Source organism: Phaseolus vulgaris, chromosome 5 (assembly GCF_051622355.1).
Source record: "Phaseolus vulgaris cultivar YP4 chromosome 5, ASM5162235v1, whole genome shotgun sequence".
NCBI lineage: Eukaryota > Viridiplantae > Streptophyta > Magnoliopsida > Fabales > Fabaceae > Phaseolus > Phaseolus vulgaris.
In genome coordinates, this window is record NC_143502.1 from 17136061 (window position 1) to 17162614 (window position 26554).

A 26554-nucleotide genomic window follows, 5' to 3' on the forward strand; every position below is an offset into this window, starting at 1 on the left:
TACAAATATCTTGATGAATTTAGAGATAAAAAAGAAATAAAATATTTCAGTTCTTACACTTTTTCAGTGTCAGTGTATGTGCATGCATCGGAACTTTCTTCGGTGAAGTTGTTATATGAAAGATCTCTATGAATAAAAGTAAAATGCAATTCAGAAACTAAGGCCAATTGGAGTCTAGCAAATTAGAAGAAATCCATTCTTTCATTCCTAGATTTTTATTCAAACAGTGGTAAAGCAAGAAAGGTTTATATACATGCAACAGATTCAACAAATGTATGACAAAATAAATCATCATAAACAAATGAATAGTTGTTAGATATTATGATTTTGTAACTGCACATAAATGCACATAACTGCATGTGACTCTTTATTGGAGACAGCTATTGGAAGTATTATAAATGTAATGGTTAGCAAAGATAATAAAATATCTTGCTTTGTTTTATTCCCTCAACACCAACAATTGGTATGAGAGCTATTTTCTTGAGGGATTTGTGAGGTTAGTAGAGTGCACCATGGAAGGAGGATCAAATTTTTCAGCAATGGCACCACCTGTCTTTGATGGAGACAATTATCAAATGTGGGCTGTTCGTATGGAGACCTACCTAGAAGCATTAGATTTATGGGAAGCTGTAGAAGAGGACTATGAAATTCAGTCCCTTCCAGAAAACCCTACTGTGGCACAAATAAAATCACAGAAGGAAAAAAGATGAAGAGATCAAAGGCAAAAGCATGTCTATTTGCAGCTGTATCTCCTATGGTATTCACAAGGATAATATCCTTGAAGTCAGCAAAAGAAAACTGGGATTACCTCAAGGCAGAATATGAAGGTGATGAGAGGATTCGGGGAATGCAAGCCCTGAATCTAATCAGAGAGTTTGAATTGCAGAGAATGAAGGAGTCGGAATCCGTAAAAGAGTACTCGGACAGACTTCTAACCATTGCCAATAAAGTGAGGTTGCTTGGATCTGTGTTTAAAGATTCAAGAATTGTGGAAAAACTGCTTGTAACAGTTCCAGAGGTTTGAAGCCACCATAACAACCTTGGAGAATACGAAGGACCTATCAAAGATTTCTCTCGCAGAGCTCTTAAATGCTTTACAAGCACAAGAACAAAGGAGAGCCATGAGACAAGATGGAGTAGTTGAGGGAGCTTTACCAGCCAAACATGAAGGTGGCTGGAAAAACAAAAGCAAGTAGAACTAGCAAGAAAATGGAGAAGTTGCTACACACAATAACAACAAAAGGAGAAATTATCCTCCTTGCAAGTATTGCAATAAGTTAGGTCATCCACCATTCAAATGTTGGAGAAGACCTGACACCAAATGTTCTAAATGCAACCAACTTGGACATGAAGCAGTGATATGCAAAAACAAAAATCAGGTGGAAGAGGCAGATGCTCAAGTTGCTGATCAAGAAGAGGAAGATCACTTGTTCGTAGCCACTTGTTTCTCAAGCAGAGAATCAAGTGAGAGTTGGCTGGTTGACAGTGGCTGCACCAACCACATAACACATGATAAGGAACTCTTCAAGGAATTGAGAACCACTGATATTAAAAGGGTGAGGATTGGAAATGGTGAACACCTGGCAGTAAAAGGAAAAGGCACAATAGCTATCACAAGCTATAAAGGTACAAAAATCATTACAGATGTTCTTTTTGTGCCAGAGATTGATCAGAATCTTTTGAGTGTTGGTCAATTGTTGGAAAAAGGCTATAAAGTGATGTTTGAAAATAAACATTGCTTAATCAAAGATGTTGATGGCAGAGATTTGTTTAAAATTGAAATGAAGGGAAAGAGTTTTGCTCTCAATCCAATGGAGGAGGAGCACATGGCCTTTAAATCCAAAGAAAGTGTCACTGAAATTTGGCACAAAAGACTCGAGCATTTTCATCATCGAGGGATGCTTCAAATGCAATCAAAGAAGTTGGTAGAAGGACTTTCTGATCTTGATGATGAACTGACCAACTGTCGAGCATGCAAATTTGGGAAGCAACACAGGCAATCATTTCCTAAACAGGCTTGGAGGGCTTCGAAGAAATTGCAACTCATTCACACTGATCTTTGTGGTCCTCAAAGAACACCATCATTAAATGGAATTGAGCATCAATTAACAGCTCCATACACTCCACAACAAAATGGAGTTAGTGAGAGGAGAAATAGATTTATAATGGAAATGACTCGTTGCATGCTTCATGAGAAGAATCTCCCAAAGAATTTTTGGGCGGAAGCAGCAAACACTGCTGTATTTTTACAAAATCGAATTCCAACAAAGGCAGTGAAAGAGCAGACACCATTTGAAGCTTGGTATGAATACAAACCATCTTTAAAATTTCTTAAAGTGTTTGGTTGCTTGTGTTTCACTTATATTCCACAGACTAAACGTGATAAGCTTGACAAAAAGGCAACAACTGGCATTTTTGTTGGTTATAGTACCAGTTCCAAGGCTTATAGGGTGTTTCAACCATATACTGGACGTTTTATTGTGAGCAGAGATGTGTATTTTGTGGAAGATGAACAATGGAGTTGGGAAGACTCAAATAAGTCAAATCAGATTCCTAGTCAATCAAGGGATTTATCTATTGTCAACACTCTAGAAGAACATGTAGATGAAGAATGGCAGAATGAACTAACAGATGATACACCGATTAGAGGAACAAGATCACTCTCTGATATATATCAAAGATGCAATGTGGCTGTTTGTGAACCTGCCGGATACCATGATGCAAAAAATAATAAACATTGGATGGCTGCAATGGAGGAGGAGTTGTCAATGATTGAGAAAAACAGAACTTGGGAGCTGGTTGATAAACCACATGACAGGAAAATAATAGGAGTGAAGTGGGTATTTAAAACTAAGTTAAATCCCGATGGCTCAGTCAACAAGCTCAAAGCAAGGCTAGTAGTCAAGGGATATGCTCAAGTGTTTGGAGTTGATTATTCAGACACATTTGCACCTGTTGCTAGGCTTGACACAATCAGATTGCTTCTCGCTCTCGCTGCTCAAAATAATTGGAAAGTGTTTCAGTTGGATGTCAAATCAGCATTCCTAAATGGATTTCTTGAAGAAGAAATTTATGTTGAGAAACCTGAAGGCTTTGTGGACAAAGGAAATAAAGACAAAGTGTACTTACTGAAGAAGGCACTGTATGGCCTGAAACAAGCCCCAAGGGCCTGGTACAGTAGAATAGATGATCACCTAATTAGTCTGGGGTTTGAGAAAAGTTTGTCTGAACTTACTCTATATGTCAAGCATGATGGTACAGACATTTTGATCATCTCTCTCTATGTAGATGATTTGTTGGTCACTGGAAATAATCTTGATCAAGTCAATCAATTCAAGTTGAACATGAAGAAGGTCTTTGAAATGACAGATCTTGGTCTGATGACTTACTTTCTTGGGATGGAAATTAAGCAAAGTCAGGATGAAGTATTCATTTGTCAGAAGAAGTATGCAAAAGAAATACTTAAAAAATTTCAGATGGAAGATTGCAAGTCAACAAGCACTCCCATGAATCAAAAGGAGAAGCTGGTCAAAGAAGATGGATCTCCCAAAGTTGATGAAGTTGAATTCAGAAGCTTGATAGGATGTCTAATGTATTTGACAACAACCAGACCTGACATTCTAAATGCAGTAAGCATTCTATCCAGATTTATGCATTGCCCAAACGAGACTCACATGAGGGCTGCTAAGAGAGTCATCAGATACATCAAGGGAACTTGGAACTTTGGAGTTAAGCTCTTGAAGCATAAGGAGTACATCAGGATTGGGGAGGTTCAATTGATGACATGAAAAGTACATCAGGATATTGTTTTAGCCTTGGATCAGGGATGTTTTCATGGAGCTCAAAGAAGCAAGAAACAGTAGCTCAATCCACTGCTGAAGCAGAGTTTGTTGCTGTATCAGCTACTGTGAATCAAGCTCTCTGGTTAAGAAAGATCCTGACTTATTTAAATTTGGAGCAAAAGCAAAGCACAGAGATTTTTGTTGATAACCAAGCTGCTATTGCAATCTCTAACAATCCAATTTTTCATGGCAAAACTAAGCACTTTAATATCAAGTTATTTTTTGTAAGGGAAGTGCAGAAGAATGGTGATGTGTCTCTTTGTTACTGTAAAGCTGAAAATCAACTTGCAGATTTGTTTACCAAACCACTTCCAGCTAGCAAGTTTGAATACTTAAGACAGAATATTGGAGTTTGCAGTTCAAAAATCAAGGAGGAGTGTTAGATATTATGATTTTGTAACTGCACATAAATGCACGTAACTGCATGTGACTCTTTATTTTTCTATTTTAATTGTTGAATAAACATTTCTAAGTAACTGCTCATAAGCATTTAGGAGACAGCTACTGGAAGTATTATAAATGTAATGGTTAGCAAATATAATAAAATATCTTGCTCTGTTTTATTCCCTCAACACCAACAATAGTGTCAATCCTCTTAGCAGTTATTGAAAAGTAAGCAATATAAAAAGATAATAAAAAAGGGTGGTGTAAAGATATGATTAACTCAATTATTATTAACTCAACCGTATGTGTTTAGTGTATGATAAGGAGAAAACATGTCAGTACTTTTTTATAGAATAAATTGCTCAACTTGTTTGGATTCTATGCTCAATTGGTTAGGCATCAAGTTTGTACAACATAATGTCCCAAAGATTCATTTCGTAAGTTTCCACTGTACTCAGGCTAGTTGTAAGTAAAATTTCGTTTGAAAAGGTATATGGACCGCGGTGTATCTGGGACTAGAGAAACTCTATCTTATTTAACCAAAGAGTAGTAGATGCAGAAAAAATCTTCCAAATGGCCCAGCTTAAAGTGGTCATGGCTGAAACACAGCTCCAGCTCCTTTGACTTCTCCTATGCAGACTGGATTCTTAACCCGTTAATATGTATAAGTAGCTTCAAATAATAAGAAGTGAGTGGCAGAGGGGCAGGAGGAAAATTTAAGAGCACTTATGAACCAGAATAAGGGCAAGAGGGGCCCCGGGTGCTGGTTTAGGAGGTGTAGAGGGTTGGTCTCAATGTTCAAAAGACCACAAGTTATAGGCAAACTTGGAGTTTTGTGGACTTACCTAAGTATGGTTGGGATTAGGAAAATGCAGGTTACACTAGCCTATGGAAGGGTTCGGATCTGGCCTATGGAAGTGATGAAGATGAAGGTGAAGGTACATGCTGAGCAGAAAGTGTGTGATAGCTAAGGAGGAATCCAAAGGAGAGGAGGGATGTTGTTGCTGGTTTGAAAGGATTAAAGCAGGGACAGTTTTGGCAAGTGCAGGACTGTCCTATCTCCCCTCACATTTTCTGGTTGATTGGCTGATGCTGCTGTAAGTATTGACAATGAGGGCTTGGCTGGAAAAAGCCTAGCAGTTTGACAGAACGAAGTCTGGCAGGAGCTTGGTTGGCTGTATGAAGACAGGACATGCTCATCAACGTGACAGATGCAGGGCAGAGTGCACACAACACAAGCATTGGCAGATAAGCAGTTGAAGACGTAATCTTGTTAAAAGTGTGTTGGCTCTGGAGAAAGAATTGTTGGATGGTGGTTATAGATGGAACTCAAGGCCAAACAACTGGTTTCTCCAGTGGCGTTGCTGGTTCTAGTTTGGTAGCCACATGGTGCAGGTTGGGGGAGAATCATGGGTCTATGTTTGAAGTACAGAAGGTAAATTTGTCTGGCTGGTTTAGATAAAGTAATGTGGCAGTTTTCTATTAGCTGGAGTTCAGTTTGGTGCGCCAGGAAGGAGCTGAAGGAATGTGAAACAGGTGGCATGTACTTGGCTTATTGCAATTAAGGCAATCCAAGTGAAGTTCTGGCTGTAGACCCTGAATAGAAGCTACTTTTCTGGTTTTGGCATGCAAGGTGGCACAAGGTTTGTATGTAAAAAGGAGAGGTTCAACTCAAGTGTTGTGGCTATGTCTTTGAAGGGAGCTCCGTAAGGTGCAGCTGAAGGTGCTGTAATCATATGGTCACCATATAATCTGATACATGGTAGTTGCTTGAAGGGTGGATACTCTGATTCTCTTTGTTGAGTGAAGAAGGGGAGTAAAACTTGGCCAGGATTATAATTCTTAAGGGATGTTGCGGTGCTGTGTGGTGTGATGCACCCATTTAGTAGGTGCAGGTTAGGATGTTTTTCTGCTGTCACAGTCTTTTGAAGAGCAGATGGAGTGCCTGACTTGAAGGTGCAGTTTTGTTGGTTTTTTGTGATGTTTTCTCAGCTTTCAAGCTCTTGCCTATCTATGAATAGGGAAGCAAACTCTTTGTTATGCGTTATCTTCTGTACCATGCTTTTCTATTAATTCTGTTTTTCTCTTGTAAGCATGAGGAAAGAGCGCTAGTTCTTGTATAAATGTTGGAAGATTCCTAAAGTGTCCCATAAATTTAATTATTTTTTTCTGATAAAAATAAAATTGAACTATAATCTCTTTTTCTTTTGAGCAACCTTACAAAGCCTATGTATTAAAGCTTTAGTGGACCTTTTCCTCGTTTAAACTTTATTTTTTATCTTATATTTTATTGTTTAGTTAGATATAATTAAGAGAGAGAAAGTTTTTCTTATAGTTACTTACTAATGTTCTTTCAAAGAGAACTAGTTTATTTTATTTTTTAGTAAGTGAAATTTGATTTTTACCTATTTTTCAGTTTTGGTTTTCATTTTTTATCTCTTATTTTACCTGTAATTTAAAATTTTGTTAGTTCACGTCACCTAAGTTATTGATATTTTATTGTAAATTACTAAACAGTACACAAGAAATGTTGATGAGGAGTTGTTTCGATTCATCACCAATCTCTATTCAAACCAATGAAAGTTCTAAAACAAAAAAACTCATTAGGAGTTCAAACCAATGAAAGGTATAAAACAAAAAATTATTAGCTCCTTTTAAACATTTTGTAGTTGCTCAAAGATTATATCATACACAGACAACTAGAAAAGATATATAGGTTGAAAGAAGTAAAGGTGGAAAACAAAGAAATCACTATTAATATACTATAATACACTGAAAAGGTGTAAGGGATGTCAGAGCAGTTTTGTGTTTAGGGTTCTTAGCATAAGGATCTAGCATAATACTATGATGCTGACACCTTGGATCTAGCATAAGGATTCTTAGCAGATGAGAGGAGGCAGTGTGTATGTGAGGGGAAAGCTGCACTTTTATAGCTGAGTTCTGGGTTAGATAGGCGTAAGATGCGGGGTTGTGGTGGAGTCAATGGCAACACGGTCAAGGTAAATGTTGTGATGCTCTGTGTATGTTGTGCAGAGCTGGTTTTTAGGCTGGTATCAACCAAATTTGCAGGGCAAGATGAAATAGTCCATAGTGCAGACAAAGTGACCAGTAGCTGGAGCGCCAGAAAGTCTCTGTTGCAGGTTTCTGTGACTCGGTGAGGACCAAGCTGTCTATAACAGACTCAGCTGATGTTAATTCAGACAAGTGAAAAGCAGCTACTCAGACATTGTGAAGAATGGTGATAATTAGATACTCTAAAATAGGGACGACAGATCTTGGTTAGATAACAATGAGGTGGTAGTTGTATTAAGTCCAGAGTTCACATTAAGTGCAATTCTGAATAGACCATGCTTCCTAGCAATCTAGACGTGGCAGGAAGCGTGAAGGAACACGTATGGGAAGGGTGGTGTGATAAGGTAGCATGGAAATTTTTTTCTGAAGCTGCAATAGGTGGTTCTGAGCTAATAATGTGGGATCTTTTGTGCTTAGCAGCTTGTAGCCATCTGTTTCACTAGGTGTGATGATTTTTATGCAGAACATGTTTTGGGGGCATGGGACTTATGGAGGTCCAATAGTAATGTCTATAGAAGCATGTCTTCTAGATGTGTAATGCTCCTTTGTATGCTTATGTTGATGTATCCTGGGTTTAGTACACCCATAAAGTGTTCATTTAATATTAAATTAATTCTTTGTCGATAAAAAAAAATAATACACAAGATGCACGATACACTTTTCCTATGTGAACCAAACACCCATAATGTTTTGAACTAACTTAAAGGTACATTTCTTTAAGAGCAAGTTAGGGGATGTGAAAGTAAAACTTCACACCATTAATAGTTTCTTGACAATCCTAAACTACAATACTATGAATATACCATTTATATACTTAGAACACCATTAGGAGTAGTCTTAGAAAGTATCACTTATGGAAGGGCATCAAGGAAAAAATAAGAAAGAAGCATATAAGATGGAAAGGAAGACATTAATTTTTGCATCAAGAGTAAGCTTAGTAAAATCAGTTATCACTACATTACCTCTTTCTTTTTATCTTTCATTGGTAAAATGCCAACAGACATGGAAAAGGATATAAGAAGAATTCAACAAGATTTTCTATGGGACTCGGGAAACAAAAGAGAAAGAAAGCATGGATTAAATGGAAAAATGTAAATAATCCAAAAGTAAATGGTGAATTACGAATCAAAGATTTAAATTATTTAACATGTCTCTCTTATGTGAAAATGGAGGTTATGAATGAAAAAACAAGAACTTTGGAAAGATATTAGATTATGGATCATGGTAAAGTCTAGACACGATAAATTATGCTAGATGCGATTTATGGTGGTGAAGAAATATCAGAAACGCAAGTAGAGATGGAGAATGAAAAATTGGTTCGATGAAAATGTTTATTGGAACAAGAACTAATATTATGACCTAAAAATCTAGAATAGGGATGTGTTTGGTAACCTGGACACCACAAGAAAAGGATTCTACAGGAGATAGAGGACCTGGACCGCCTTGACACTAATGGTGATTTTTCGGGAAGTGCTAGGTTGAAAAGTATAGATCTTGTAAGCCGGTTAAGAGAGACTGATAAAAAGATAGAATTGCTCGTCTGCCAAAAGGCTAGAGCAAGTTGGCTCAAGTATGGGGACTCTTGTACTAGATTCTACCATTCCACTCTAAGATGGAGAAGACTAAGGAATGAAGTTAAGGGAATAGAGGTTGGGGGCCTATGGTGTGAGGAACCTAGTACCGTCCGAAGAGAAGCGAAGAAGTTGTTTAAAGATAGGTTCAAGGCAACAAAAGACTTCAAGGTAAAACTTGATGTAGTAGATTTTAAAACCCTTTCTCCGGAAGATAATTTAAGCCTCATATCCGGGTTTTTTGAGGAAGAAAACAGGGATGCGGTGTGGCAATGTGAAGGATCAAAGAGCCCTGGACCTGATGGGACAAAGTTGGGATTTTATAAAAGACGAGTTTGTAGCAGTATTGTAATGCATCCTTCATAGCATTAGTACCTAAAGTAAGGAATCCCTTTAAGCTTGAACAATATAGGCCCATCTCCTTAGTGGGTGTTATATACAAAGTTATATCTAAGGTGTTGGCTAGCAGAATAAAGAATCTACTAAACTCAGTTATCGAAGAAAGTCAATCAACATTCTTAAAGGGAGAGGGATGCTAGATAGTGTGCTTATGGCTAATGAAGTGGTAGAGGATCTCAAGAGGTTTGGGAGGAGTGAACTGTGCTTGAAGGTGGATTTTTGAAAAAACGTATGACTGGGTTAGTGGGATTTCCTATATGAATTCTACATAGGATGGGTTTTCATAGTAAATGGATTTGAGGTTGTATCGAATGTGCTACAGTCTCTGTGTTGGTTAATGGATGTCCTACAGAGGAATTTAAACCAACGAGAGGATTGAGACAGAGTGATCCTTTAGCCCCTGTCCTCTTTATAAGGGTGATCCTTTAGCCTCTGCCCTCTTTATAGTGGTAGATGAAGGCCTTGCTGGGTTATTGAGACAAGCTCTAAAGGCCAATTTGTTGTCTGGTGTAAAGGTTGGATGGAATGAGGTAGAGGTGTATATTGCAATTCGCAGATGACACACTCCTCCTGTGCAAGGAGTCATTCAATAACGTGGTGACTGTAAAGTCCATTCTGAGGGGTTTTGAGCTAGCCTCAGGCTTGAAAATTAACTTCCATAAATCAAAGTTAGTAGGCATCAATGTTGACAGAAACGCTCTTGCATGCTATACAAAGACTCTGAATTGCGCTCAGGTATAAGTACTTGGGCCTAGAAGTGGGAGAAAATCCAAGGAAGAAATAGTTTTGGGAGCCTATCCTAAACAAACTGAAGGTTAGACTCAATGTGTGGAAAGGGAGATTTTTGTCGATGGTAGGGAAAATAAGTCTAATTAAGTTTATTATCACTGTTGTACCTCTCTTCTATCTCTCCCTATTCAAAGCGTTGGGTTCTATTTGCAAAAGCATTATTAGTATACAAAGGTGGTTCCTATGGGGATGGGGGAAGGAGAAAAGGTCGATATCATGGGTAAGCTGGAAAAATTTGTGGAAACCGAAAGAGGAGGGTGGACTGGGTTTTAGAGATATTCAAAAGTTTAATTATGCTTTCTTGGCTAAATGGAGATGACGCCTTCTATCGGAAGAGAAAGGGAGGTGGAAGGAGTTATTGGTTTCAGAGTATGGGTTGGATTTAGAAAGCTCCCAAGTACAAGTGAAATTCTAGTCCTGGTGGTGGAGAGACTTATATAAAGTATGTAGGGAGGGAGGAGGGGTTGGGTGGTTTCAAGAAGAATTAGGTTGGATATTAGGAAGCGGAGACAAAGCTAGATTCTGGGAGGATGTGTGGGTTGGCAACATTAGCCTCAACTATGTTCCCCAAGTTGTACTCACTATCTTGATATCAGGGACAAAAGATGGAAGAGTTAGGTGTGTGAGAAGAATTAGTATGGCGATGGAGTTTAAGATGGAGGCGTGATAGGTTTGAGTGGGAATCTACAATGGAAGCAGAACTTGTAATGTATATATCTAGAGCCTATTTGAATAGGGAAGAGAATGATCTCCAGGTGTGGGGGAATAAAATATTAGGGTTGTTCTCAGTGAATTCAGCATATGAATGCCTAGCTAAGCATGTCAGAGGTCCTCATCACGATCTGTTCAAGTGCTTGTGGAAGGTTAAACCGTTCCCGAACGTGATGATCACAGCATGGAGGGCAGTTCTGGGTAGAATGCCAACAAAAATATGTTTGAGTAAGAGAGGGGTGGCGATGAACACAACCTTGTGTGCATTATGTCAGACTAAGGAAGAATCATGTCAACACCTTAGAGTGCAAATATGCTCAGTGTGTATGGTTGTTATGGATTGGTATCTTATTTGTCCAACACAATGCTATAAGGACCCACTTTGAGAATTTTCATTTGATCCAGGCTAGTAGTAATCAAAATCTGGTATGGAAAGGTGTCTGAGCAAGGTGTATTTGGGAACAAAGAAACTCTATAGTATTTAAGCAAGGAGTAGTAAATACAGAAGAGATATTCCAGACGGCACAACTTAAGTTGTGGTTATGAAGGATGCATAGGGTGCAAACATTCAATTATTCAATAGCTACAAGACTCTTTCAAGAGATACGTTCTGCAGAATTCAAGGCCACAGGATGGATATGTTGAATGGGAGGGTAGTTTGAATGAAGCTTTATTTTTCTGCACAACTTATATGAGGCAATTCGGTGCTACTAACCCAATGTGTACTGCATAATCCTGCAGCTTGGTGTGTGTTGGATGCTGGTGCAGGAGAAGAACGTTTTGGAGGATAGGAGGTGAAGGAAAAATGAATCACATAACAAATGTCTTTGGCAGTAGCTATTGTACGTGTTTTGGAGCTGCAGCCAAACTTTTAGGTCAAAGATGAAAAAGTGAGCTTGTAGGAAATGCTCCGAAGGTGTTACATGAGTAATATCAATTGGAAAAAAAATCAGAAGGACAAAGCTTTGTGTGGAAGGAAGATGCAGGACGTATGAGTCCAAGGAATTAGGTTAGAGATGCTGTCTTTTTTATGCAGCAACAGGAGAATCACATGTCATAGTGGAGGCATTGCTTTGATGATTAGTCTAAATGGTATTGGACCAAAGTCGTTTTATCCTTGAAGGGGCACGAAGGTCTAAAGTTGTGACTCGAATGTGAGCAGGTCATGGTTGTAGTTAGAAAATCAAAATCTGGTGTTTTTTCTTAATATTGCAACAACCATGTTTCTGCATAATTGGGCGGCACAAGAAGTAAGTTTCATAATTCAAGCTCTTTGCTGCATAATTGATGCTTACGTGGGGTGCCTCGAGTATTTGCTTGGCTTTGCTATATCTAGTATAAGCTGGACCAGTAGTAGTTTTTTCAAGTTGAGTTTTGTGAAGATTGTAACAGATTTTATCTTAGGTTTTTAATGTTAGAGCTAAGGTAGTTTAGGCCTCTGCTCTCTTGGTGGGTAGTATATGTGGAAATAAGTCATGTATAAGGATTGAGACACCTGAAGTGTCCCTTTATTTATTCATGATAATAAAACTTTTGGAAAGATAAATGATTCGGTGATTTGCCTCTAATTCATAAAGTTGGAGGGGAATGATAATAAATGGGAGAGACGTTTGGAGTGGAGGATGGAGTGGTTTAATGAAAAATTCCAAGTATCCGTTTTGGTAGAATTACAATGAATAAAAAAATGAGAACATATGGATATGGAAAAATGATGAAATGACAATACACTTGTAGCTTATCAAAAGTTACAATATATATGGCATTAGGGAGGAAGACAATGAGGTATACGAGGTGTTTAGGAGGACAATAGAGGGTGATTCAGAATAGAGTGACTTTGGAGGCAGGGATAGCACTAGATTTGTGTGGTGTTGCTGAAAATCATGCTAATACAATAATCTGTTTTATGTGCTAATTTTTATGTGATGATGACTATCTGACAAAAGCAGTTGTTGATAATAATTCGAACATGGAATGGTTTACCACAAACCAAGAACATGTAAAATGAGACACATATGCTAACTGAATAACAACAATACAGGGTAGGAGATTTAATGATTCTAGCTGCAAGCAAACACTCAATAGAGCTAGTACGAGCTATGGTAAACTCTGTTTTTACCAATTGTATATAACTCTAGTTAATGCTGTAATCTTGGATTCAAAAAGTGAAAGGATATCTTTGGTAGATAAGTTGCAATTTTTAGGTAGAGGGAAGGAGGGATAAGGTTTGAATGCAACGTGATTGTTAACTGTTAATGTCATTGGATTAATAATTAGTAGGCCAAGTTAAGTATGAAATGTTGATGGTGGGATCCATAGGTTTAATATAGTTGAATTAACCTTCCAGCTATGGGAATTTTATGTAGAAGGAAGATGAGGTAAGATATGATGATAAAATTCAATGTAAAGCATCACTACTTATGTATCAAACCACGTGAGGGATGTACATAAATAGATACTTTATATCAATGGCAAAATTTGCATTAATGTGTGGTGTTGCATAAGGTTTGAACTACCCAAATCTTTCATTATATATTTAAATTATTTTTATTCATAAAAAAGTAAGCTAGTATACACAATCTAATTAAAAAAGAATGCCTAAACTATTTAAAATCAAGAAATCATAAATTGGGGTTTGAAATAGAACTCACCTAGCTTTAGTATTAGTAGCTTTAACTCCTTCTGCTACCCACGTAGGTACCGGTCCAGTAAAAAGGTTTTTAGTGAGATATCTAAGAAACAATTAAAAAAAGTCAATTATGTACTAGTCAAACTTGAAATAATGCTAACCTAATCATCATTAATCTCGTAATCTTTCCATTCTCCTTTCCTTAAAATTAGTTATGTTCTTCAAAAATTAAGAAATTGTGTTATTAAGATACTGTTAAAAATGCCCAAGCTGAAATGAGCACCATATCCAAAAAAAAAAACATTGTCCGTAACACATTATGGGTAAAAAGGTAATAAAAGTTATGAAATGTTAATTAATGAGTAACTTGAATTGGGTATCCATTTGAATTTACTGATAGTATGGTCACACATCATAAAAAAAGGTGATGATAGTTTAACACCTAATACAGTAAGAAAACATACATTTAACAATTAAATGAATTAATATCTTAATTATCTTATTTTATTTTTTAATTTAAAATATTATTATATTATTATAAATAGTTGTAAAATGAATGTGAGTTAGTGTTTGGGGTATCAAAGAAATTTTATTTTTAAAAAAAAGTTATCTAAATTTGGAGGGATAACATTTGAAATGTAGACGAAATAATGTAAGCTAATTACAGAAATGCCAAACCAATAAACAAATATACATTTCATGTAATGTCATCCAATAAGTTTCAATTTTGATCATGAAAATCTATTTATTAGGGTAATTACAAAAACACAACTCGATAATCTTTTTTTTATAAAATTTTAAAATAACAAATAAAGTTAAATATGTTTTTCTTCCTAATAAATTATCATATTTTCTTGTCTTCTTTAGTTATTTGTTGATTTTTTAAGTCTCAAAATAGTTTAGATAACACTTTAAACAGTAAAATAAAGTTTTTAGATAGTGGTTTAATGAAAATAATTTACAACTTTATTAGGTTTAAAAAAGATAAAAGAAAATTAAGAATCATCACATAAATATAATCATTACAAAATAATATATTTAACCCTATAAAATAAATAAAAATATAGATTTTTCCATACCAACCAACAACTAAAATTAACTTACAAATTAGTCAGTTTTGATAGGTTTCTAAAAGTCGCAAGCTCTCCGCTTATTTTGTTAAAGCTTAGGTCCCTGAAAGAAATATCACCCAAAACAAGTTAAGAAGTGCTAAACAAAAGATAATAAAGTATTAAGATTTTTTTTACTGAACACTAAGATGTTTGACGAATATAACTCAATTAAATCTGAAGAAAAATTAAATAAACTATATTCTTGGAGCTAACTTAGCTCAACTATTCTTTTCAATTACTTTGATAAGTTAGTTTTCCGGTAGATTATTTCAAATAAATAGCTAGTATTATAACATAATCAATACGAGAAAATTAAATTGAAGAGTTCATATTGTAAATAGATTGCATGAATACTTACAAGGTTTTCATATTGTTAATGCTAGTCATGTTCGCAAGGTATGGAGGTAATGTGTCATTAATTTGGCAGTTCCTTAGTATCCTAAGAAACAATATCAAATTTGTGAATTTTGCAGAAAAAATAGTTTAACACTCAATTTTTCATTTCAATGGTGTACACGTAAAAATGAAAGTAATGGAAGCAATTAATTAACTCACAGTGTTTCCAAGTTAGTCAAATTATTAATTTGTGGGAAAGTAGAATCAGATCCATTAATCAAATCAGAAATTCTCCTGCATTTAATATTTTGATGTAGATAAGAAAATGCTTTAACATTAAAATCATGATTACTTTATAGAACATGATACTTACAGATCCTTTAAGTTGTGCAGAAATGAAATTTGAGAAGGAATTGGCCCACTTAAACCACTACCTTGAATTCCTCTGTAGAATAAAAATGCAACTGACACATTTTTAACAAAAAAAATGGAAATATATCAAACATTACAATTTTTTGTTCAAATAACAAATTGTTCTTACAGATTTGTAAGATTTGTCAATCTTTGAATAAAACTGGGTATCGTTCCAGTTAAGTTATTGTCATTAAGACGGCTGCATGTAAACAATGGAAAGTGTGAATGAAATAAAATTCAAAAGTAGCTAAAAAACAACAAAATTTTAACAAAATTCAAATTAACTAATGACAATAAAACGGGAAGCTTACAGTTCTTCCAACGATGTAAGTTTAGCCAAAGTTTCAGGAAGCTCTCCAGTGAAATTGTTAGAGCTGAGATGCCTGTAGGGACAAAAAAAATAATATAAAAGCATTAATGAATTTGTTCATAACATTGGTATTCAAGATAGGTAAATATAAAAAAAAAAAAAAAAAGATAAGTAAAAAAACTTGGAATGAGACATTTTTGGATAATTTTTATAAAAAATATCTTAATATGTCATATTATTGTAATTTTTATATTAATTAATCGTATCCACAACTTTGAAAAATATATATAAAAATTACAAACATAATGAAATTTGTGTTCGGATAATGCATGACTTACAATCTTTTCAGGTGAGAAAGGTTCCCAAGTTCTGGTGTAAGATTTCCAGTGAATTGATTGAATTCCAGGACCCTATTCAGTAGTAGTAAGTTATAATGAATGAACAATAAAAAAATTGTGTAAAGGGAAAATTTGTGATCCATGCTTGGATAGCCAAAAACTCACAAACTTTCGAGGGTTGTGATGTTTCCTATCTCTTTTGGGATGGGACCAGTGAGTCGATTCCCAAGAACAGAACTACCATGAAAATGGAAGACATGAATTAGGTCAATGTTTTCATGAATAAATACTATATTTGTAAGTTATATATTACAAAATACAACAAAAAGTATAGAGCAAAGAAGAAAAGTAGAGAAAGAGAGAATACATTCTGCGAAGTTTGGAGGAGCCCCATGCAACAGGTATTGTGCCATTAAGGTAATTGCGAGTGAGGTCACTATCAAAATAAAGAAAATCAAAGAAAGTATTTATATATTCATTCAAATTGCATACACAATTGAGCAAAACTATAAGAAAAAGTAAGATAGTAGAGTGAATGAAGCATATGTTCTTCAAATAAGATTGATTGTTACATACATTTCTTCAAGATAAGGTAGCCTTATCAATTCAGGTGGGAGCGTGCCTGTAAGATTATGTGATTTCAGGAATCTGCCAATTATTTATGCAACATAAAAATTGAAAATAATTAGAAAACATTATGGAAAAATAATCTTTTTCTTCAGAGGGTGATCATAGTATAACAAAGAAGGTTTGGTAGTTGAAGAAATGAGGTTGCAACTAAATCTAGAAGAAGAAAGAAAAGAAAAAAAAAGGTGGATTTGGTTACACTAAAGTAGTTGAACATCAAACTAATTTTTTTGTCCCATGAATCATGAATAGTAATTTTGCCTCTGATTTGTGAAGAATCGGATGAAAATTGAACTCTTTACATGGAATATTACATATTTCCCTTTCTTCACTTATGTGAAACATGTGACTTTCCACAAAGTGATAAAGTGTATCTGCTAAATTGCCTTTCGAGTGTGTAGTAAAAAAGGTAACAAAGGCTGAAGAGAACTAAGGTGGATCTATGAGGTAAGCTTCTTTTGTCATTATCCATGGGTTAGTCTAATTTGAGATTTGCTCAACCCAACTTAAGCTTGGCCTAGTCTAATCCGTGTTAACCTAGGCTAGGCCCAACCCAATCTAACTTAGATTAACTATGTAAGAATATTAGAAGAAAAACTCACATTTTGAAAAAAAAATATCTTGAAAAGAGACATATAAAAGTAATTCCTAGAATAGATTATTTTAGGTTAGATTAAGATTATAGAGACGTGTTAACACCTTAGATGTGAATTCAAGTCTCACAATTGTAATAATGCTTGAATGTTCATGACCAAAACCTTATAAATAGGAAGTCATATGAGCTTCTAAGAAAAAAAAACATTGAATAAAAACCAAATTGAAAGTTTTTTTTGTGTGTCTTTGTTGTTTGATTAGTTGACTTTTCTTAAGTGACATCCACTCCTCTTTCCTTTTTTATCCACCAAGGAGTATAGCCAACTTTATGTAACTTGGTAATATACTCACCACCCTTACTCCTTTTCCATTTACTTTTGTCATCTTGCACAATCTTCTATCGTTATTTTTCTCCATTTCTTGCATATATCTTATGTTTCCATCCTTTACCTCCCAACCACCGAAAGTATGATAAGAAGCACCAAAACATATAAGGTTATATACTAAGCCTAAAAACCTCCCACCGCCTAGCCAAGATTTCTCCAAGAAATCAAACAAGAAACCTCATAAAAAAACCCTATCACTTTAACTGCCAACCATTACCATTAGACTATTCCAACTGTACCATAATTAATCAAAGCTAAATTGTTGTATCTCTTTATAAGTCCACAACCTAACCCCATCTATAACTCTCTAAAAAGACTAAAAAAGATAACCAAGAATCACCACCCAACTAGTTTTCTCTAATATTTTCCTCTAAGAACCTACATAAGACCCACCCTAATACATTCAAAAACCATTCTAAGCCAATCTAGGATCATACTCCTCCACTCTTAAAGCTATCCGAGACAAAATTCATTCATAAAGAAATTAGAAACAAACCAGGAAACCTAGCCTTGGAAGCTTAGCTTGTTTTGACATCTTGTTGCATCATGAAGCTTGATTGAGCTTTCCTTGGAAATCTTGGTGAACCCATCTTCGTTTCCATCATCATCATAGAAAGAGTTTAACACACCAAAATCTTAAAACTCCACCTTAGGACCACAATTTTCTTTTCAAATTACTACCAAAAATTCGCATTCAACAACTTCCAAACAAAACATAAACTTGATCTTGAGAATGGACTTTGTTAAAACATTAGCATGATTCTCCTTGATGTCGATCTTCTTTATTTTAATCTTCCCTTAATGTGAAGGAAGTGACAATCTGGTGTCAATATGCTTTGTACTATGTTTGCACATGATCCTTCACCAAGCATATTGCACTCAAATTATTGTAGAATATATCTATCTTCCTCCGAGCATTCCTCTGATCATCCATCAAACCCTTTAATCATATCCCCTTTTTAGTTTCTTTCCTCAATGTCATATACTTTATCTCCATGGTTAAAAAGATCACTTTTGGTTGGAGAGTGACTTTTCAACTAACCAAAGAACCAAAAAGCCAATTGTGAATGTGTAGCATGTAATGGAGCATCTAACATCTACAAACATCATGCAAAATGGATGGAATTTCTTGAACAATTCCCTTATGCTATCAAATACAAGAAAGGCAGTACAAATATTGTGGTTGATGCTCTCTCAAGGAGACATGCCTTATTTTCAAAACTTGGAGTCCAAATTCTTGGATTTGAAAACATAATTGAACTTTACAAAGAAGATCATGATTTTGCATCGATCTTTGCTAAATGTGAACATAGAGCACAAGGAGGGTTTTATGTGTCTGAGGGGTATCTTTTTAAAGAAGGAAAACTTTGCATACCCCAAGGAACACATAGAAAACTTCTTGTAAAAGAATCTCATGAAGGAGGTCTCATGGGCCATTTTGGAGTTGACAAAACTCTAGAGCTTTTAAAAGGAAAATTCTTTTGGCCACATATGAGAAGAGACGTTCAAAGACATTGTTTTATATGCATATCATGTTTAAAAGCTAAATCTAAAACAATGCATCATGGACTATATACTCCTTTACCTTTTGCAAGTGCTCCGTGCGAAGACATTATCATGGATTTTATTCTAGGACTTCCTAGGACAACAAGAGGTTTTGATTCCATTTTTGTGGTTGTGGATCGGTTTAGTAAAATGGCACATTTTATTCTATGCCACATCTCTAAACTTTTCTTTAGAGACGTGGTAAGACTTCATGGGCTACCTAGAAGCATAGTTTTTTATAGAGATCCAAAATTTATAAGTCATTTTTGGAGAACCCTTTGGGAAATACTTGGAACCAAATTGAAATTTTCAACTTCTTGTCATCCTCAAACGAATGGTCAAACGGAAGTTGTAAATCGATCTCTTGGTACTATGCTTAGGGCAGTCATGAAAGGCAACCATAGATCTTGGGATGAGTATCTTCCCCATATTGAGTTTGCATACAATAGAGTAGTTCATAAAACTACTAATATTTCTCCATTTGAGGTTGTTTATGAGTTTAATCCTCTTACTCCTTTAGATTTGTTGCCACTTCCTAATCCACAAGAATTTATGCATAAGGAAGGAGTAACAAAAGCTGAATTTGTTAAGAAAATGCATGAAAGGGTTAAAGAACAAATAGAGCAACAAACAAATAAATATGTAAAACATAGCAATAAGGGGAAGAGAGAGATAATCTTTGAAGAAGGAGATTTACTTTGGCTTCATCTTAGGAAAGATAGATTTCCAACTAAGAGAAAGTCCAAACTTAGTCCCCGAGGTGATGGACCCTTCCAAGTTCTCAAAAGAATCAACAACAATGCATACATTCTTGATTTACCTTAAGAATATGGAGTTCATAATACTTTTATGAACCTAATGCCTTTTGCAGGAAGTAATGAAGAAGAAGAAGTGGAAGCATTGGATTTGAGGACAAATCCTTTTCAAGAGGGAGGGGTTGATGGAAGAGGTCCAAGGACAAGCCCAAATGCAAGTCCAACAAAGAGAAGATTTGGGCCTACCACTAGAGTCATGGCCAAGAAGATTGGAATACTGCTACTGATGGCAGAGAAACCTTATTGTACATGTTTAAAATGTCATAACTCTAGTGTAGATTAGGATTTAAGTTTTGTCAAAGTAGAATAGGAAATTTTATTTGTTTTTTTTTTCCTTAGATGAATTTTGGCACCTAAAAACCAACCTAGGTTAAATTAGGGTTCCTTAAATACCTAATTTAACCAAGGTCGGTTATGACTACGCCATGGAGAAGAGTGCACATGTTCCACATGTTTTACATGTGCTAAAAGCTTTCCAACACATGCTCCATGTGCTATGTCCAAAAATAGGCGCCAAATTCAAATGCAAATTCCATTTGCATTTAGCTTTCATTTCACTTGTATTTGGCTTTTCAAATTTCGGCCCTCCGTAGCTATAAAAAGAGGTGCTTGGTTCATGAATTTCTCAAGATTAATCCAGAGTGAATTGCTGCCAAAATTGTGTCAATTTTGCTCTTTGTCTCTCCTACCTCCCTAAGATAAACATTTTAGTCTTCATTCTTTACCTATTTCAAGTGAGATGACCTCACCACTCACCCTCCACACCTAGCATGCACCTTTAAGGAGTCCAACTCTCTACGTGAGATCCTTGTTCATTCTCCTCCATGAAGCTTTCGCCAATTCCTCCAAAGAAAAGCTAAACGGATGAAGGCGCAACTCCATTAGTCACACTCAACAACTCAATCCCAAATTGGAAGATCTCAATGGACACTTTTTCAGACACCCTATTGAGTGAAGACTCCAGAAGGAAAGAAAGAGTTACAAATTTTCAATTTGAAGTAAATATGATTGAAACTGTGGGAGAAATGAATCGTGTGGAAGAAACAAAAGCAAAGCCAAAGGTCGTTCTCAATCTCACACAAGAATAATATGTCATTATTATAGAAAAGAAGGTCATAAGAGATTTGAATGCAAATTTCTGAAGAAAGATCAGAAAGCTGAAACTGTCCATTTGGACTTATTTGATCCAAAGAAGAAGGATTGTACTCCAACCACAACTGTCGTTGTAGACAATGATAGTTTTCTTATTGGAGAAAACAATTACCAAAATGTTGAATATAGTGATTGCTCTTGGATCGTTGACTCTGGTGCCTCTTTCCATGTAAGTCCACATAAAGATTTCTTTTTAAATTATGAGAAAAGTGACTATGGTACTGTGAAAATGGGAAACCATGTTACAAGCAAGATTTTAGGTAGTGGTGATATCGTGTTATTAATCGACACAGGAAACAAGCTTGTACTGAAAGAAGTGAGACATTTTCCTGAAATGTGTGTTAACCTCATCTCAACGGGTAAGTTGGATGATGTTGGTTTTATAAGCCACTTTGGTACTGGAAAGTGGAAACTAGCAAAAGGGAACCTAGTCATTTCTAGAGGTTCAAAGGAAGGATCCTTATACATTATGCAAGGAAGAACTTGTTCTAGAGAAGAAAATGTTGCTACAGACTCCAAATATCTTTGGCATAGACGATTGGGGCATATGAGTGAGAAAGCACTCCAGATGCTCGCCAATAACCACTTGCCAGGTATAAAGGGTCAAATATTGGAATCATGTACTGGTTGCATTTATGGTAAACAATGCAGAGTCAATTTTCAAAGATTAGACTATCCCTCAAGCAAACCGGAGACACTTGAACTTGTAGGGGAGTTGAATTATTGATACCCCTCAATTAAGTCGAGAAGGGTGAGAATTGTTGGGAATCCCACCTTAATTTAGTGGAAGATTATGACCAATGAATATGGGTAACTGATCCATTGAATATATTCAATGATGATCATTCAAAAGTGTTTTGGAATTGTAACTCTCTCTTGAAAATGTAATGAGTATTAATCTCTTTATGAAGAAGTCTTCCTCTCATTCTTTGTATAAAGGAAACTTTTGAGGAAGAGAAAAAAGCAAGCAAGTGAGAATAGAAACATAAAGAGTATAAGAGAGAGTTAATATCCACCATAATGGTGAGATTAGAAATCTTAGTGAGATGCTATAGAGACTTTGTATTTCATCCTTATTGGGTAAGATTAGAGAGTAAATGAGAGAATAGATAACCACCATAATGGTATTATTAGAAATCCTAGTGAAAGACTAGAGTGACATTGTATTCCATCCTTGTTGAGTGAGATTGAGTGTTATCCTCACAGAGTGAAAGAAACAAATATTGTAATCCTACTTTTCATAGTGGAGGCATTTTCAGGACTAGGTCCCGTGGGTTTTTATTTCTCAAGTTGAGAAGGTTTTCTCACGTTAAAAATTCTCAGTGTCATTATTCTATTTTGCTCTATTTTATATTAATTGCTTATTGCTTCCGTAAGTGTCCATTTTGTATCTACACTAAAGAGGGAGAATGTTCTGATATTTCCCTACAACATCCAAGTCTGTAGCAAAGTCAGAGCAAGAGAATCTTTTCAAATTATATTGTGAGTTATCCTTGAAATAATTCCAATGTTATGTATCTCAAGATTTGGTTCATGTCTTGTTATTGATCCTTCTTATGTCTGCTCAAATACCTGCACACGGATTGACTGTTTGGGCAAGGTTCGATCTGGTACACATCATCACCTACATCAGACTTCCCATTGCACTAACATAAGAAACACAAGACATGTATTCCTTCTCATCAAACTGAGAAATATTGAGTTTTGAAAAATATATAGACATTGCCAAAGGTGTTCTTACGACACTAGTACATTTTATCCTAAAATGTCTCAACACATTTTGAATATACTACCTATGACACAAAAAGAAATTTCTCTATGTGCGATTCCTCCTGATCTCCATTCCAAGAATTTTCGCATATGCGCCCATATCCTTTATCTCAAATTTACGACTCTTTAACCTTCTAATCTCAACCATGTCGCAAGATGCAATCAAAATGTTGTTTACATACAAAAAAATAGGTAGTCAAATTTAAAAAAATTTACATTCTTATAATAGACACAAGGATCATAAGGACTTGTTGCCCTTAGGAACTATAAATTGATCAAAAACCTCTTATACTATTATTTTAGAGATTTGTTTCATCCCACACAATGAACTCTTTAGTTTATACACATAATGACCTCTTTAATTTATACACATAATCGTCCTATTTTCCACCTCAAAAACTTCAAGTTGATACATCAAAACATATTGCCTCATGGACAAAGATTGTTTTGATGAAAGGATTTATTTATTGTATGAAAAGTTGAATTTAACTTTTTTTTTCTTTTCTAGAAGTCGTTCTTGAAACATAATAAGTTGAATAGATATAATTTAAAAAAAAAAATAACTTAGGGACAAAACGGTACAATACAAAAAAGTTTTCTTTTTCTTTTCTTTTTCAAACCAAATACCTTTATAAGTCATCATCCTTTTTTTTCTTCTTTTTTTTCACTTCAACCTAATGTCATTCACCCTATCTCTTATCTTTTCTTCTCTATTCATTTTTATCCTTACACTTCTTCCCCATGTAACAAATAAAGACTTGACATAATTGGAAGCTGATTTTGTAAACTAATAAAACTTAAAAAAGAAAACATAAAAGAAATCCAAAAAATGAGTGAAGTAACATGCTCTTACTAAAGTAAGTTTTGCATAAATATTTACAATAAAAAACAAAAATTACTTTTTGCATATAAACTCAATTTTTTTCAAAGTTAGTTTAATAAAACTATGAAAACCAATTTTAATTCATAATATAATTTCGTTTTTTTTTGTCTTATAAATTGTTTACAAGAGCATCATCTACACATATCACATATTCCTCTTCTGACCTTTTCACTACATTTATTCTATTAACTTGAGAAGACAAAGTTAAGCCATCCATCACTATCATAGAAGACTTTTGGGACAGATTTACGCATGAGTCTCCTCTGTATCCTTCTCAATACATTTATTATAGTAACTTAAGAATATCAAAACAAATCTATCAATAATTATTGTTAGAGAATACTCTTTTGGGACTAATAGGGGATAACAATTTATCATCAGTAATTTACCTTAGAATATTGTAACTTCAGTTAATGGATCTCCATCTATTCCTATCATCTATTGAGGAGAAACATTTTCTTCTTCGTAATGAGTGTAAACAAAAATCATTCACCTTATGAGTCTCACTCGGTTTACAAGATAAGCATCTGAAGAGGGACTGAATTCAACTTTTTTAAAGGAAAAGTTATTATCCAATCTAACATGTGATGCTCCAGAACTGTTTAATACAAAAGGGTATTCCTTTACACAATCCAAACCATATTCTGGGCTCTCCAAAACAGAGGAGAAAACACCCAAAGCAAGGAGGAATTTATTGTGTTTTGCATAACTAAACCCTATACCAGCAAACACTCTACTTCTATTGGACAGCTGGTCTGCTACTAGCATCTAGTTTCATAGTTGTTCTAACAGATCAAAGTTGGGGAAAATATCTCCAAATTTCACAGGAAAGGGAACGCATTAAATAAAGAAACTTACATTGAAACAACATGGCAAAAGGTGTCAGTGGGGATAGAACAATTGCAGGTGACATTTATATCCTTACTCACAGTCCAGGGAGGTTGATTACTGCATGGATCTATATTTGTGTCCCAATTCTTATTACCAAGGGTGTTGCCTATATCTTTTAGAGCTTTCACTGTACATAGGCAAATTTCAAAGGAACTCTTAGTTATCTTCCAAACTTACATACATCTTAATATTTATATATATATATACAGTACCTTCTTCTGGGTGAGTGGTATTTTCTCCAAAGGCAAGGGATGTGAAGCATAGCAGAAGGAGTGAAAGGAAGAGAAATTGAGAGGGAGAGATGTTCTTCATGCTGATTGAGTATAGAATTAGGAATAGTGGAAAAGAAAGCTCAGATGGGTTGCATATGAAAAACTTTAAGGTAGATAATACATGGAGTATTTGTGTTTGCAATTTGAGAGAGAACGTAGTTTCATTGTAATTTCGGCAATGAAAGGGAAAGCGAAGAAAATGACTTTGGATTAATAGTAGGAATAATCAAAGAAGACCACAGATCAAACTACTGTTGCAGTCATCTATACTGGTGTTGTGGAGTGAAAATATAAAATATGGAAAGTAAAAAGAAGATAAAATTTAATTTTTAGTCGAAGAAAAATAGATAAAATTAGAGTAGATAATTTTGTCATAGTAGACCATGAGAGATCAAGCTGCGGTTTTAGATACTAAAGAAGGAGAACTTTGGAAAAGTCCAGGAAAAAAAAAGATAAAAGGGGAAAGGATTTAAATATAATTTTAAATAAACTTCTTTATAGACAATTATAAAAATTATAAATTATAAATTAAAACTAAATTTACATAAATTAAATTTAAAAACAGTTTAGGTATTTATTTTTGAAGTGTTTGTTAAGAAAAATATCCAAACTCATTTATTAAAAGTCAAAGTCTACCTTGTCTGGCTAATGTTTTAAATTCAATTATTGAAGTGCCTTTATTTGATGTACCGGCGACGAGGAAAGTGAAAAGGAAGCTAACAAAGACTTTTCCACAAGCATGAAATTAGAATGGAGATGGCTTGACTTACCAATCATTAGACTATTATATAGAGCAACTTTAAAATTAGGTTGGCTAATGTTTCCTATTTTAATAATAAAATATTATATTTTTTTAATAAAAATTAACATAAATAAAATAATATTATAGTTAATTCTTAAGTGAATTTAAGTCTCTAAGAGTATAACCTATCCCTTCTTAGAAATTATTTTTTTCAAAATTATCTTTTTCATGGATCACTATTGTATATGTGTGAATTGAGGGGTCAGATAGTACCTGGACGTACAATTACTGACGTGTCGGTGGTCTTCTTGTTTAAGGTCTTCTTCCTTCGATGTTGGTGCTTGGTCGGTCGGGGGATTACCTGCAAAAGGTACTTTAACGCTCAAGTGAGTAATGGCTCTGAGAAGTGTTTTTAGTGAATGGAAGAAACGTACCTTATTCCTTTCTCGAGAGCTTTATTTATAGTATTACTTTGTGGGCTTTGACCCATATGGTCTGGACATCAGTTGCTAACAAACGTGTGCAGTGGTTCATTAATATCAGGGAACTGTATCTTCGATTTAATCTATTTTATCTATTAAATTGGAGATATTTCCTGGATATTTCGGGATGTGCATTGACTCACTCAACGCTAGTTGTAACTTTTATTTATTGTATTCATTATGTATGTTATATGTTATTTGACTCAGGCGGTTGGTCACCGAGATCGAGACTGGCTCGTCCGGTACACTTGCCCCCTAGGCTCGAAGAAATGAATTTCTAAAGAGTCGGAGATGACCGTTGTAGTTCCTGAGGTGTCACAAGACCGCAAGAGGTATTAAATGCGTTGCAGAGATGTGACATTTGCTTTTTGGAAAAAGGTCGTCATTATGATGCGCATTGTTTAATCAGATGTATTAAATGGTTGAGATCATGTGTCATTTCGTATGCCGAGTGATATTAACCATTGGATGGATGTAGATATAATGGTTTC

General features: G+C 35.0%; 1 protein-coding gene across 2 annotated transcripts in view; it reads right to left on the reverse strand.

Annotated features, from left to right (window-relative positions):
• The window catches only part of LOC137835249 (putative leucine-rich repeat receptor-like serine/threonine-protein kinase At3g14840), a 31292-nt gene extending 6077 nt beyond the window's left edge, over positions 1–25215 (reverse strand). The window contains exons 1-14 of one of the 2 annotated variants that reach the window (XR_016520889.1): positions 24780–25077; positions 24535–24694; positions 16481–16552; positions 16272–16340; positions 16070–16141; positions 15905–15976; positions 15568–15639; positions 15384–15455; positions 15216–15287; positions 15062–15136; positions 14865–14945; positions 14499–14567; positions 13417–13497; positions 58–126 (exon numbers count right to left, since the gene is read on the reverse strand). Coding sequence is in view for 1 of the 2 variants with exons in the window: in XM_068643658.2 (XP_068499759.2) it covers positions 58–126; positions 13417–13497; positions 14499–14567; positions 14865–14945; positions 15062–15136; positions 15216–15287; positions 15384–15455; positions 15568–15639; positions 15905–15976; positions 16070–16141; positions 16272–16340; positions 16481–16552; positions 24535–24694; positions 24780–24879 (1136 nt within the window). In the remaining variant the exon portion in view is untranslated. Of the gene's footprint in view, positions 1–57; positions 127–13416; positions 13498–14498; positions 14568–14864; positions 14946–15061; positions 15137–15215; positions 15288–15383; positions 15456–15567; positions 15640–15904; positions 15977–16069; positions 16142–16271; positions 16341–16480; positions 16553–24534; positions 24695–24779 lie in introns of both variants that reach the window. The other variant, XM_068643658.2, reaches the window with a different exon arrangement.
• Positions 25216–26554: the final 1339 nt, after the last annotated feature.